The sequence below is a fragment of the Sorex fumeus genome, unplaced genomic scaffold (assembly GCF_029834395.1).
Source record: "Sorex fumeus unplaced genomic scaffold, SorFum_2.1 ptg000048l, whole genome shotgun sequence".
NCBI classification, from domain to species: Eukaryota; Metazoa; Chordata; class Mammalia; order Eulipotyphla; family Soricidae; genus Sorex; species Sorex fumeus.
This window is the reverse complement of record NW_026606105.1, coordinates 13288383-13302134: the sequence shown is the minus strand read 5'-3', so window position 1 is coordinate 13302134 and position 13752 is coordinate 13288383. Positions and strand designations below refer to the sequence as shown.

The window sequence follows — 13752 nt, the reverse complement described above, 5'->3', positions numbered from 1 at the left end:
TGCTCAGAGAAGGACAAAATTATTCTGATTTGAATTCATAGAGGGGTGGCCAGAGGATGGCAGAGTGAAGTGTCATTTGGTCAAAATGTCAACAGCTTGACCACTCCCCTAAGACTCTAAATACAGAGCAGAAGTAAAGAAATGTCATTGAAATGGTTTTAGTTTAATAAGTACCCTGCTATAACCAAAATGGACTTGCTTTTCTCTCCAGATCAGCTTTTATGGATTTTCCAAGTGGCCAAGTATTATAGTCAGGACACAGAATTTATGAGAAACAAACTCTACCCTCTGAACTTGTTATCCAGGATGGAATTGCAGCATGAAAGGATGTAGACTAAGTCCAATGAGAAAGAAGAGCCATGTATTAATATGAGACTGACACCCAAGGACAGTAGACATAAGGGCCAGGAATATTGCTTCATAGTTGGAAGCCTGTCCCATGAGCTGGTGGAAAAGGCAGCTGGAATAGAGAAAGGATCACTAAGTCAATAACTATTGGAAAAATCATTTGAGATGGGAGATGTGTGCTGAAAGTAGATAAAGGACCAAACATGATAGCCTCTCAGTATCTATATTGCAAACCATAATGCCCAAAAGTATAGAGAGAATGTGGGGGAAATTGTCTACCATAGAGGCAGGGGGAGAGTTGGAAAGGGCAGGGAGTAATACTGGGGACATTGGTGGTGGAGAATGTGGACTGGTGGAAGGATGGATGTTCGATCATTGTGTGACTGAAACTCAAACATGAAAGTTTTATAACTGTATCTCACAGTGATTCAATTTAAAAAAAGCCATGTATGTGAGTCATGTGTCTCATCATTGACTGCATGTTAGAATCTCCTGGGAAACATGAACATTTTTTTGCCAAATCACACCCCTCCCCCCAGCCAGAGATTCTGGTTGATTTGGACTTGGGTATGTCCTGGATGTCTTTCCCAGCTAAGGAAACTGGGCATGTGGCTCTGTGGTAATGCCTCTGCTTCCTGTCTACAAGGCAGAAAGTTTGATTCCGACACCATTGCATCATGCCAAGTATAATTCCAGGTACTGCCAGGTACCATTATTAGCACCAAAAAAAAAGTGTGTGTGTGTGTGTGTGTGTGTGTGTGTGAACACCACAGTATATGTACAACATTACAACAGAGTTCCCCTCCCCCCCCCATGAGCCCAGTGTGCAGGCAGAGGTTAAACACCCCTGGTAGAAAGGTACTGAGGCAATAATGAGAGGGAAGAACTGACGAGATGCTTGCTTAGTAGAGGGAAATAAGGTGAACGAGAAAAGGGCTTTCTAGGTGGAGAGGAAACAGAAGCAGAGCAGTCTCTTGATTCAAAGAACCTGAGAATGTTCGTTGTGGGTATGTTCTGCCAACACAGACTGGGTTTTTCTAGGAACAATCGTAGACAAAGGATGAAAAGCATTAGCAGGAGATGAAGCTGAAAAGGGAGATACCCTTTCTTGGCTAAGTTTGGGCTTGGGCTTCTGGGTAATTATGAGTTCTAAGAATGGGTTTGTATTTTTAATTTAGGGGGAAAAAATGACTCTTCTGACTGGCATGGTGAGCTGAACTGATGGTCTTGAAACTCCAGGCAAGAAGCCCAGTTATAAGGTTACTGCCAGATCCAAGTGAGGAATGATGAGGGTCTAAATATAGTTTAGTGGCAGTGAATCTGGACAGGAAATGACAGATTTCTAAGATACTAGGGAGGAGGAATTGGCAGGCAGTAGTGCATATGGGTGATTAGGATGACTCTGAGTTTCTAATTTGAATAATAAGTTGGATGCCGCATCGGGCTGTTGACCATAGTAGAGAATACTATATGTTTAGTGGCAGAGAAAGAGGTGGATAAAGCAGAAACTCTTTTCGACTCATTTTATTCTGAAACGCTGCTAGTCACTTTTACTAGAGTTCTTGGTGAGTTTTTTGAATATGTTGGTTTTCTCAATGGAAGAGAGAGCAGCCCTAAAGGTATTGATTTATGAGTCATCAGAATATGAGATGAGAATGTCAAAATGAGACATAATGTTCTAAGTCATGTAGAACACCAAAAATAATTAAATACAGGAAGGGCTTAAGGGCTCCATGGTGAAATACAACAATCTTCACAGTTTTCTTCTAAGGAAATATTTTTGATCATTATCAGCGAATTATTTCTAACAAGCAATGTAAAATAAATTGTGAAGGGCCTCCTAGGAACAGGTTTGAGGGGTGGTTGGGAAAAGTGGAAATAATGGTCGTGGGGAAGGTGCAATGGTTGGGGGATTGATGTTGGAATATTGAATGTAACAAATTATCAATATTGCGATTGATTTAAGACCAAACTTTGACTTGAGCCAAAGAATGGAGGTAATTGAATTAGGAAGTCCCATTCTTTTTAAAAAAAATGGTGGCAGGGGCAGGGGGTGCAGAGCAATGTTATAGTGGGTAGGGCACATGTCTTCCATGTGGTCAACCCAGATTTAATTCCTGCCCTGCCTTATGGTCCTCTGTGCATCACCAGGAGGAATTCCTGAGTGCAGAGCCAGGACATCACTGGATGTGGCCCAAAGACTAAAGAGAAAAAATGTGGGGCCTTTCCAGCACTACTTGGGGATTCCTGGGGCTACATCTGCGTAAACTCTGGGGACCATGTAGTGCTTGGAATTGATGTAGGGACCCTGCACATGGCAGGTTTTCCTCATTTGAGTTATCTCCCCTTCTCCTATAACACATAGAAAGCCCAGGTGAAAACATGAAGGTCTTATAGTTGAAGAGAAAGTTGAAGTTTGAAGTTGAGCGGCCCACAAAGGCTTCACAACCTCTTACTGAGATTCTTGGACCATTCAGACTGCTATACAGAAATCTCACAGACTTGGGCCTTATAAACAGCAAAATTTTATTTCTTGGAATTTTGGGGGTTGGAAAGCCAACATCATAAAGTTGGAAGTCTCAGGTGAGGCTCTCTTCGGAGTCATAGATTTCTCATTGTATTGTCATCCAGTGGAATGGAGTTGACCCCAGAATCGCTATCCTAAGGGCACTAATCCCATCCATGAGGATTTAACCCTCATGACCTTCCTGAAGAACCTACTTCCTACCACTATCACCTTGGTATTAGAACTTTCCTATGAATTGATGGGGGATGAAGGGAATATGAAGCTACCATCCAGAGTTCAGATTCCCAAAGAGTGATGTTATTTTCACAGGGAGAGTTATCTGTGCCGAACTTGTGCAAAGGGCTCGTTCACTCATGAATGGAACCAGGAGACTCTGGCTTTGAGAATAAGCCACCAGACTGAAGTAGGAAAAAAAAGTTCCCAGAAAGAAACTGGAATCGACACTACTGACAAATGCAAGAATTTTCAGTTGCATTACCCACATAGGAAGAGAATAGGATTTTGTTGATTTGGTTTTGTGGTGCCAAGAGTCCATCTCAGGGCCTCATACATGCAAGGCAAATGCTGTACTGCTGAGCTACATCCTTAACCTGACTTAGGGAGAGAAATTTTTAAGCTGAGTATAAGGAAGGAAAAAGACATAAAACATTTGGAACTAGTAAACCCCACACAATCCAGAAAAGGTAAATGCAGTCCACTGTAGACTAACCTTGTCAAACCACAGAGGGGCAGGGCGGGGGGTGGAGGTGAGAGGGGAAGGGCATGTAGAGGAGGGTGTTTTTTCAGAGACCAGGTCCCATGGAGGCAGAATTTATACAACAGTAAACTAGACCACAGGAGAAAACTCGTATCTGGAGGAAAGATGGAAAATGCAACAAGCATTTGACAGCCAAAGAAATGTAATAAATAAATAAATAAATAAGTAACTGTGTCTGGCATATCGAATACTCTCGGTAGCTTGCCGGGCTCTCTGAGAGGGGCAGAGGAATCGAACTCGGGTCGGCCATGTTGGCTGCGTGCAAGGCAGACGCCCTACCCGCTGTGCTATCTCGCCTCATATTCTGCCCCTTAAAAGTGTTGCTTTAAAATTACTTGGAGACAGCAAAAATAATAGAATGCATAATACAAAAATAACAATATTTGGGAGAGGGAAAGCCAATGGATCTATAAAAGAGAAGCAAATCCTTAGTCAGCCTCAAAGGGGTAGTACCCAACTAACTAGCACTTCCTTCATAATTAAATGTCTTTTCTGCCTTTGAGAATTGCTGAGGACCATATTTTTCACCACTGAAATTCGTTATAGTGATAGACAAGTTGAACCAAAAGAGAAGCTTTTTAATTAAGTTGAAATTGAACATTTAAGATGAATTTACAGGTTCATTCTGGCACGCACAGTGTTAATAGCTAACCCATAGGTCCTATTAAAGGATTCGTAGGCTATCAACTCGAGGTCACTAGTCAAAGCTCACAAGAGAGAGCAATAATCAAAGACTTTTTCTCTTTGACTTTGGGGTCAGAAAGTTTCTTCTGTGATGATAGATTTGCCTTGAATATAAGGGGTATCTGTAGTTCACAGAATATCTTGAAGGGGAATTAATTGATAGTTTAAGCCAAGAAACCAGTGAATGACCTTTTGTAACACCTTTGACACCTCCCAGCTACCATTTCTGTTGTCATTTGATAGCATTTTTGTATGGTTCGCCCATTTCTTGTTCACCGTCCTTCTTGAAAGGTCTCACCAGACCCTAAGGAACTGTTGATAAGGAAATTATCAGCTTTCATAGTTGCTCAACAATGAAGAAAGAAATTTCAACAACAAGGAATGTTGTTACCTGGTAAGATGACCTCTTAATGAACACTATTGCCTAAAATCAGATAGTAGATTGAGGGATGGGGATGTTGGTTTTTGGATGGTGAAAGGGGTTTGGTCCATACCACAGTGTTCAGGGACTGTTCTTGGCTCTGTGCTCAGGAGTGACTCCTGGTTGTGCTCAGGGTACCGTCTAGTGCTGGGGATCAAACCTCAGTCAGCCATGGCAAAGCACACACCTCACCCCCTGTTCTATCTCTCTTGGATAGTAGCATATGAGTTGGCATCCTTTGTTCTACGGGAAAGATCAATGAAAATCACTAACTCTGGGCATTTGCAATGTGCTAAAGGGCATCTTTTCTCTTGGATGTGTTTAGGAGCATTGTCCAATCAGAAGAGAAGCTTGTCATCAGTGCTTCTTGGGCAAAAGATGACGATATTAGCAGACTTTTGAAATCTCTGCCGAATTGGACCAATATGGCTCAACCCAAACAGCTGAGGCCAAAGAGAGAAGAAGAAGAAGATTTCATAAGGTAAAAGGTCTAGTTCCAAGTTGTACTAAGTACAAGGAGAAAAAATATGTTCCCAGAGTTCTTTTGCAGCCTTTTAACCATTTATAGGTATCACGCAGCACCGAACCAAAGCCAGTAAATTGTTTTCCTCCTCCACCTCATGTCCCATGCATGCTTGCCTTATGTTCAAACCTTTAGAAGGAAGAAGTTCATGTGGATCATATTTGAAGCCTTGCTAAATTAAGTTAAACATCTTTTCGTTTATTGACCATTCTTCCTCTTACGGGAAAATTCATAATTGGTTCATTCATTCATTCGTTTATTCATTCAGCAAAGTTACACTGGCCTTAATATGTACCATGCCTTGGAAACATACTTAATATCATCAAGTTCCTGCCCATACAGACTATTTTACCATTGTTTTTTCTCATGTTCTTGAGTTTTTCAGAGCTGTTCATTGGACTTTCTAGAAATAAAAATGTGCTGTCCATGTTTATTCTATATAATATTCATATACTGAATTCATATTGTTCAGATATATCTAATTGCTTTATAATTGTTTAGACAAAGATCTCTTTCAACCTAATGACTCGACTTCTACATTTGTATAATTAATTTAAACAAATCAGATAGTAGATTGGGGGGGTGTTGGTTTTTTGGGTGGGGGAGGGGGTTTGGTCCACACCATAGTGACCAGGGGCTGTTCCTGGCTCTGTGCTCAGGAGTGACCCCTGGTGGGTCAAATAAAACCAAATCTGTGGAAACGCCTTATTTTCACATGGTTCACTTACCACGGTAAAATCTTTTCACCTCTTTTGTTTTTGAGCTGAGTAAAGTAGAGGAGTCAATGGAAGAAATATTTCATCAAATTCAAATTAGGTTTAGTTTTATTGTCTTTTACCTGTGCAAGCTCTGTAGCACTGTAGCACTGTCCTCCCATTGTTCATCGATTTGCTTGAGTGGGCACCAGTAATGTCTCCATTGTGAGACTTGTTGACACTGTTTTTGGCATATCGAATACGCCACGGGGAGCTTGTCAGGCTCTGCCGTGCAGGTGGGATACTCTTGGTAGCTTGCCGGGCTCTCCGAGAGGGACAGAGGAATTGAACTCAGGTTGGCCACGTGCAAGGCAAACGCCCTACCTGCTGTGCTATCCCTCTAGCCCAATGAATTAAAATTTCGGGTAGAACAAATCCACTTTTTCTTTCTGTAAAGTGAAAAGAGAAGAAGAAATAAAAATTGTCATCACCAACATTTCACTTTCGATTTTAGTTCACCATGGACCCATGGGCTCCTTCTTTCTCTGAACGTTAGTTGCAGCTGTAGGTAACAGTGTTTGGCTGCTCGCAAGGTTCATGGTGTGTCTATGCCTTATAGCCATGTTCTTATCAGCCTTGTAAAATTTGCTCTAGTGTCCACAAAACTTTCTCAAAATATTGATACTCAAAAATTTATTTGTAAGTTAACCTTAAGCCTCACGATTTCTGGGGTATTTTTTTTTCTTTCCTCGCCATGCACATTCTCTAAACATAATAAGTGAATAGCTAGTTACGAAGACATGGAATTTATTATTTATTCATTATTATTATTGATTTATTATTTATTATTCCATATGAAGTGTATGAAATTTACTTCTTTACATATTTTTTTTTTGTTGGGAGAAGTCATTTAGGCTTGCCCAAAAAAAAAAATCAGTGAAAAGTTAAGTCTCCACCTTAGTACTCTTTCCCCTATTTTCTTTGTGTTTTACATCTTGAAATAGTGTGGAACAATTGTTTAAATTGATGATCTAACATTGATAGAGTGGTAGCAAATGAAGTCCCATTTTATAGTAGGGCTCACTCTGTATTCACAGTTTACGAGTTTTGATAAACGTGTAACTAATATATACTCCATTATAGTATCATTTGGAATAATAGTTTCTCAGTTCTAAGTTTTCACTCCCATTTATGCATGCCTTCCCGTCTCAAACCCCTTTGCAACAATTCCTTATTTCTGTTATTTTTATAGTTTTCCCTTTTGTAGAATCTTGTCTATTAAGAGTCATGTAGCGTGTATCCTTTTCAGATTAGCCTCTTTTGCAGAGTGAAATATCCTCATCCTTTTGTGACTTGCTAGCTCCTTTTTAACGATCTCTGACTAAAATTCCATCACCTGCACAAAGCACAGTTTATCCATTTACTATTGAAGGGCATCTTGGTTGCTTCCAAATTTTGGCATTTGTAAATGGTACTGCTATACACGTTTGTCTGCAGGTGTTTTTCAATTACTTGTGCTTTCTTATGGTTGAGTTTGAAGAATTCTTTTAATATTTTGAATACCTATCCTTGATCTGCTACCTATTTTTCAAGAGTTTCTCCAAAAATGCGTTGTCTTCTAGTCTATTTTATAGAACAGGGGTTTTTTTTGTTTGTTTGTTTTTTGGTTTTTTTTGGGTTTTTTTTCCTTTTTAAGAAGTCCAATTTAACACCATCATTTTTGTAAATTACTCCGTATGTAGTTGTAGATCTGCTGTGCCTGTGGCAGGAAGTGATTTCATGTTTCTCCACGTCTCTGTTTTGAACCACCCCCCAATCCAGTTAATGACACTATTTCATAGATAAAGATTTTCTACTTTCCAGTATTATTTTCTATGATTTCCATTATTTTCCTCAGCACATATAAATTATGCTTTTATTTTTCTTTCTAAAAGTAGAAATTATGCTTTTATTTTTCTTTCTAAAAGTAGTTTGCCTGGAGCTTGTCATACACATTTATTAACCCAAGTTGTCTTTCAAGTAACAAATAACATCTGTACACGTGATGTAAAATACATTTTATAACTAAATATTCCAATTCCTCCCTCCCATCCTACTAACGTTGCTATCTTTCATTTTACTTATCCATAGCCTATAGTTACTACATGCAATGTGGCTATCATTATTTTGAGCAAACCTACTTACTAAATCAATTATGAATAAGAGAAAAGGGACCAATGAGATTGCTCAAAGGGCTAATATGTATGCATGACAGATGGAGTCTGGGTTTGATCCCCCAAACACTACCGAGAACAATCCCCGAGCACTAAAACAGAGGAGCCCTCGAGCACTGCAAGGTGTGACACAAAAACAACAACAAAATAAGATAAAGTAAAATTCTTGTTTTTACTAGTATTGGGTGCTTAGTGTTTTATATTTGTTATATTCTAATAAGTCACAGTTCTTATTGCAAGTATATAGTACTAATTAGACTGTGAACTGTTTCTTATATTTATTTTTTTTTCTGATGCTCTTCGTTTTTTAATTGTATGTCAAGGTTTCTGACCTATGATTTTCTCCTTTGTCCTGAAGATTTTTTCTTTTAACATTTTGTTTTTGTTTGGGGGAGCACACTTATCTCTGCAGCCCCACTTTTAACCTTTTTGTTTTTAATAAGACAGAGCCACTGGTAGTAAAATCTCTTAGTTATTTTTCTGAAAGAAATTACGTAATTTTTCTTCACTTTTGAAGCAAGATTTTTGAAGTACAGGGTTCTAGATTGGTGGGTTTTATTTTTAACACTATCATTTTGTTCCTCTTTTCTTGCTTCTATGAAAGAAGAGCAATGTAGCTCTTATATACGTGAAGTGATTTTTCCCTCTACTTATTCCATTTTAATATATACACAAGTATAGAATATGTGTGTATATATGTGATGTATATGTGTGTTTGTGTATGTGTATGCATTTATATGTGGTATTCTCTCATACTCCTAAATCTGTGGTTTGGTATCTGCTATTGATCTGATAATATTCTTAATCATTATCACTTCAAATATTTCTTCTATTTGAAGACAGAGAAATAGTGAAGTGATAAGGCTGGCCTCACTTCGGTCCCTGGCACCACCTGTTGTCCCCTAAGCACTGCCAGGAATGATCCCTGCACACAGTTGGGTGTGGCCCAAAAACAACTTAAACTAAGTATTGCCTTTATTTAATCTCCAGTAATTATTCCACAGTTCTTCGATGTTCTCTCTTTCTTCTATTTTTTTCTCTTTGAATTTAAATTTTATCTATTTATTTATTTATTTTTTATTAGTGAAACACCATGAGGTACAGTTGTAGACTTACAAATTTTTGTGCTTGGGTTTCAGTTATACAATGATCAAGTACCCATCCCTCCACCAGCGCCCGTCCTCCGCCACCACGGGTCCCAGCATCCCTCACACCCCCCATCCCCCCCATCCTCCCCTGCCTCTGTGGCAGGGCATACCCTTTTGTTCTCTCTCTCCTTTTGGGTGCTGTGGTTTGCAAAAGAGGCATTGAGTGGCAATCATGTTAGGTCTATAGTCTACTTTCAGCATGCTTCTCCCACCCTGGGAGGATCCTCCCAACACCCTTTATTTATTTATTCTCTATCTGAGCTGCCTTTTCCCCTAGCATGTGTGGCTGGCCTCCAAGTCATGGAGCAATAAATTTAAATTTTAAAGGATTTTACTGACAATTCAAAAACCTCCCTTATCCTTTCCTTTGTTCTACCCAATCTGTAGTGATTGCACTGATAGATAGCACTGTCCTCCCATTATTCATCAATTTTGCTTGAGCAGGCACCAGTAATGTCTCCATTGTGAGAATCGTTACGTTTTTGGCACATTGAATACGCCACGGGGAGCTTGCCAAGCTCTGCCCGTGCAGGCAGAATACTCTTGGTAGCTTGTCAGGCTCTACGAGAGGTACATACATACAATTTTTCTCTATGATTTATTGCCTAATGTCTGAACCCCATCAAACATGGTGTGACAATCGTGGAAAATGGGAGGAAGTGTCTTATGATGTTTTTGCAGCCATGTGGTCCAGAAAGTGACCTGGAACTTGGTGGTTGGGTAGTGGAGGTCAACTGCCAGGGCTGGGTCCCCTGGGGCGGGGAGGGCTCTCACCCACCCCACTCTGGGGCACTCTGAGTGAAAACAGCCTGACGTGGAATCCTGTCAGAAATATAGCTTAGGACTATTTCACACTGTTTATTATGAAATCAGTAGCAGGATCAGAAGGCAGAACAGTAGCTGCAAAATAAATAAATAAATAAATAAATAAGGAAAAAGCAACAAGCAGTTAGTTTTCTGCTTTCTTTTAGTCACTATTAGTCACTACCTGTTTCTCCAGAAGTTACTCTCATCTGACGTCCAGCCACATAGGTTTGTTTCATCTGGATTCTATATAAATAAAATCATGGAATTAAATCTTCTCAATGAGAGGCCAGGGCCTGGGAGGAAAAACTGACCTCAATGATGGGTTTCAGTTTTTTCATATTATGGTTATGAGATTTATTTGTGTTTACTGTGTTTAGGTTCTTTATGCTCTGTAGTCATTATTGTAGTCCATTGTGAGTACATTGCAGTTTGCTTTCACACACACACACGTGTGTGTGTGTGTGTGTGTGTGTGTGCGCGCGCGCGCACGCACACACGCACGCGTGTTTGTATCCATTCTGCTAATGGACACCTGTATAGTTTCTAGATTGCTGCTAATTTCAAGTACTGCTGGTATGAATAGTCTGCCTCTGGGTAACTAAATATGTTAATTTCTAATAGTTATTTTCTAGAAATAGAATTGCTGGGTCACAGGATATGCATATGCTCTCTTTCAATACACGCTGAATATCAAGTAGTTGTCCTCAGTGAGACCTTATATTTTCAGGAGCAGAGTATGGGAGTTCCAGTCACTCGCTCTTTCCCCTGTACTTGATATTCCATCAGTTTCAGTTTGGCCACCTGGTAGGATGTGTAGTGGTACCTCACTGTGGTTTTATATGCAGTTTTTTTCATACCAAACGAAGTTTAGTGCCTTCTAATTCATTTTATGGACTTACGAACCATTTGACTATCCTCCTCAAAACATTTAGATCTGTCATACATTTTTAATCAGTAGCCAGATACAAGTTCCTTACTGATTTGTAGTAAACCGTTATCTCAGTGTAAGTACCATGTGATAGCTAGATTATGCCATGTTCTCTTACTTTCAAGTCGCCTGTTTTCTCTCTTAATGTTGTCTTTAATCTATTCAGTGATAGGGTATTTTGTATCCTACAGAGACATCTTTGCTTATGTCACAGTCACAGAGATATTTCCCTCTAAAACTTCGATAGTATTTTCCCTGATATCCCAAATAAACTATTAGCTTCATATTTAATTTCTATCCCTGTTTCCTACAACTTCCTACAGGAGTATCAGGAATAGATGGGGGTTAGGGCGGGCTTTTTTTTTCTATTAGGAGGGAAAGAATAATTGTAGCATCGATTGATTGGAGCTCCAAGTAAAAAATCATCAAACTGACCTGACGGGCAAGGTCAAACCACAGGGCCTTGGGTCTTGTGTTCACCATCATATTTTCCTGCTGCCAGACACTTAAGAGATCTGGTAAGCATATGCCCATGCCTTCTCTTTCAGGTCATTCACTTAATCACGTCTGTTACCTTGATGGTTGTTTAGTAGCAACTTATGGAGCATAAATGAGCATAACCGATTGCCCTGTCTTCTCGGGTTACTTTAAATAAAGTCTTGGTCCTCTTGTTCCTTGTCTTTTGTTAGTTAGTGATATTGTATTTTATGCTTTCAAAGAGATTTTTAATCAGTTTTATTTGCTGTTTTCTTTGACTTAGAGTTTAAGCAAAGAACTTCTAGCCCTCTTCCTCAGAAGACAGTGCTGATGCAAAGAGATGAAACTGTATATGGCAGCTCGGCCTTCTAAAGTAGAAAGGTTTAGATTTAAGAGCCTTGCTCTCTATAATTTATGACTCACTGAATTGTATCTTCTTTTGACTCAAATTTGAATCCAAATATATACTTTTTATAATGTTATATATCACTTGCATGTAAACTATCATCTTAAATATAGAATCCAGTGCCCTTTGCAGTGAACGGAGGTTGTGTTATGTGAACCTTAATGAAATGTTCTGTGTGATTATACCCATATACACACCTCCAAGAGGAAAATACAGAACTCTAGGAAACCACTAGGAAACCACTATTCTGTCCTAATCACCAAAGAGTGTAGTTTTCTCTGACCTCGAATTTTATGTTAATCATAGTATCTGGTTTCTTTTGCTGAACCTTATGTCTGAGAGAATTGTCTGTGTTTTTGCATGCAGACATGGTTTGAAAACAAATCATACTTGCTTTATCAGAAGAAAAAATAATTGGGGTGGGGGGGGTCTGTCTTATTTTGTACTTGATTGACTCTTTCCTCTGAATTGGTCACATTCGCTATTCTGTTAAGAAGTTGAAAACAAAGGTGAGAAAGAGATAACACTCTCCATTGATATTCCAGTGTGGGAAGGTTGGCAGAGAGCCTCGATTTAATGCAGTAAAGTACCAGAGAGCATGGCATGAGCCAACGAGAATGAAAAAGTCACACTTGCCTCCTATAATTAGTTTTCTAAAGCTCTGAGGCTATTTGGCGCTTGGATGAATATAGAATCCAGTGCCCTTTGCAATGAACAAAGGTTATGTTCCCTTCATTGCTGAATGAGGCCCTTTCCTATTCTGATTTTTCAGCTAAAAAAAAGTATTATTTCCAAGCTTAACTATGATTAGAGGAGAAAAAATAGGCCTAGCCTGGACTTTAATAGAAAAGGAAATATCCTTTTGTTCCCAAAGATGCTAAAAGCAGGCTTTCTAGTCCATTGTTTTTGCACCTGTCATATCTGTGTTTGTATTTATCCCCTTGAGATCAATGAATATCACTGATAATGGTACTTCTGCTTTTTGCAGATATAATTAACAGAAGGAGTAAGGTTCTGGGAGAAATGATGGGCATAGGTCACCGTTGTGTCGGAGTTGGGAGGCCATGTGTTTTAGAAAAACTGCCCCCTGAAAATGTTATCTCTGTTTACTCTGGGCCCCAGTATTGCAAAGAATAAGTATTCTTTCTTCATAGCCAGGTCTGAAAAGCCTTCAGTAGTTAGATGGCATTGGTGGTACCAAGACTTGTTTCCAGATAACACAAGTCAAGAATCTGTAAAACCTACAAATTGATTTTGAACTTGACCTTGATGGCCCAGTGTATTGCTGTCTGGTATATATTTAGTCAGTTGTCACATAAGCAGAAGGTCAAAGATGAATGGTGAAGAATGAGGTCTCTTTCTGCCTTCTCAAGTCGAATGATGAAGAATCCAGCGTTGGGCCAGAGTGATAGTACAAGGTAGTGCATTTGCCTTGCAAGGGCCAACCCAAGCTAGATCCCTGGCACCCTATTTGGCACCTTGAGCACCACCAGGTGTGGTCCCCCTAAAATGAATTACGTGTCTGGAGAGATTTTGTGGTGGAATTTAACAGTCACTGTAAGAACTTATACAGCAGCATTTTGAATTTTCAGGGTACTGTTTCCATTCAAGATGGGAAAATTGATATTATATACTATATAACTTTAAAGATATTATAGGGCCAGAGCGATAGCACAAGGGCCACAGCGATAGCACAACAGGTAAGGCATTCACCTTGCACTTGGCCAACTGGGCCACCCCGGGTTTGATTTCTCCGCCCTTCTCAGAGAGCCTGGCAAGCTACCGAGAGTATCTCACCTGCACAGCAGAGCCTAGCAA

The 13752-nt window shown here is 39.6% G+C and overlaps 1 protein-coding gene across 1 annotated transcript in view; it reads left to right on the top strand.

The window, feature by feature from the left end:
• Positions 1 to 13752, top strand: part of EXOC4 (exocyst complex component 4) — an 850139-nt gene that overhangs the window by 689113 nt on the left and 147274 nt on the right. The window contains exon 13 of the mRNA XM_056124006.1: positions 5063 to 5218. Within this exon, the coding sequence (XP_055979981.1) occupies positions 5063 to 5218 (156 nt within the window). The remainder of the gene's footprint in view (positions 1 to 5062; positions 5219 to 13752) is intronic.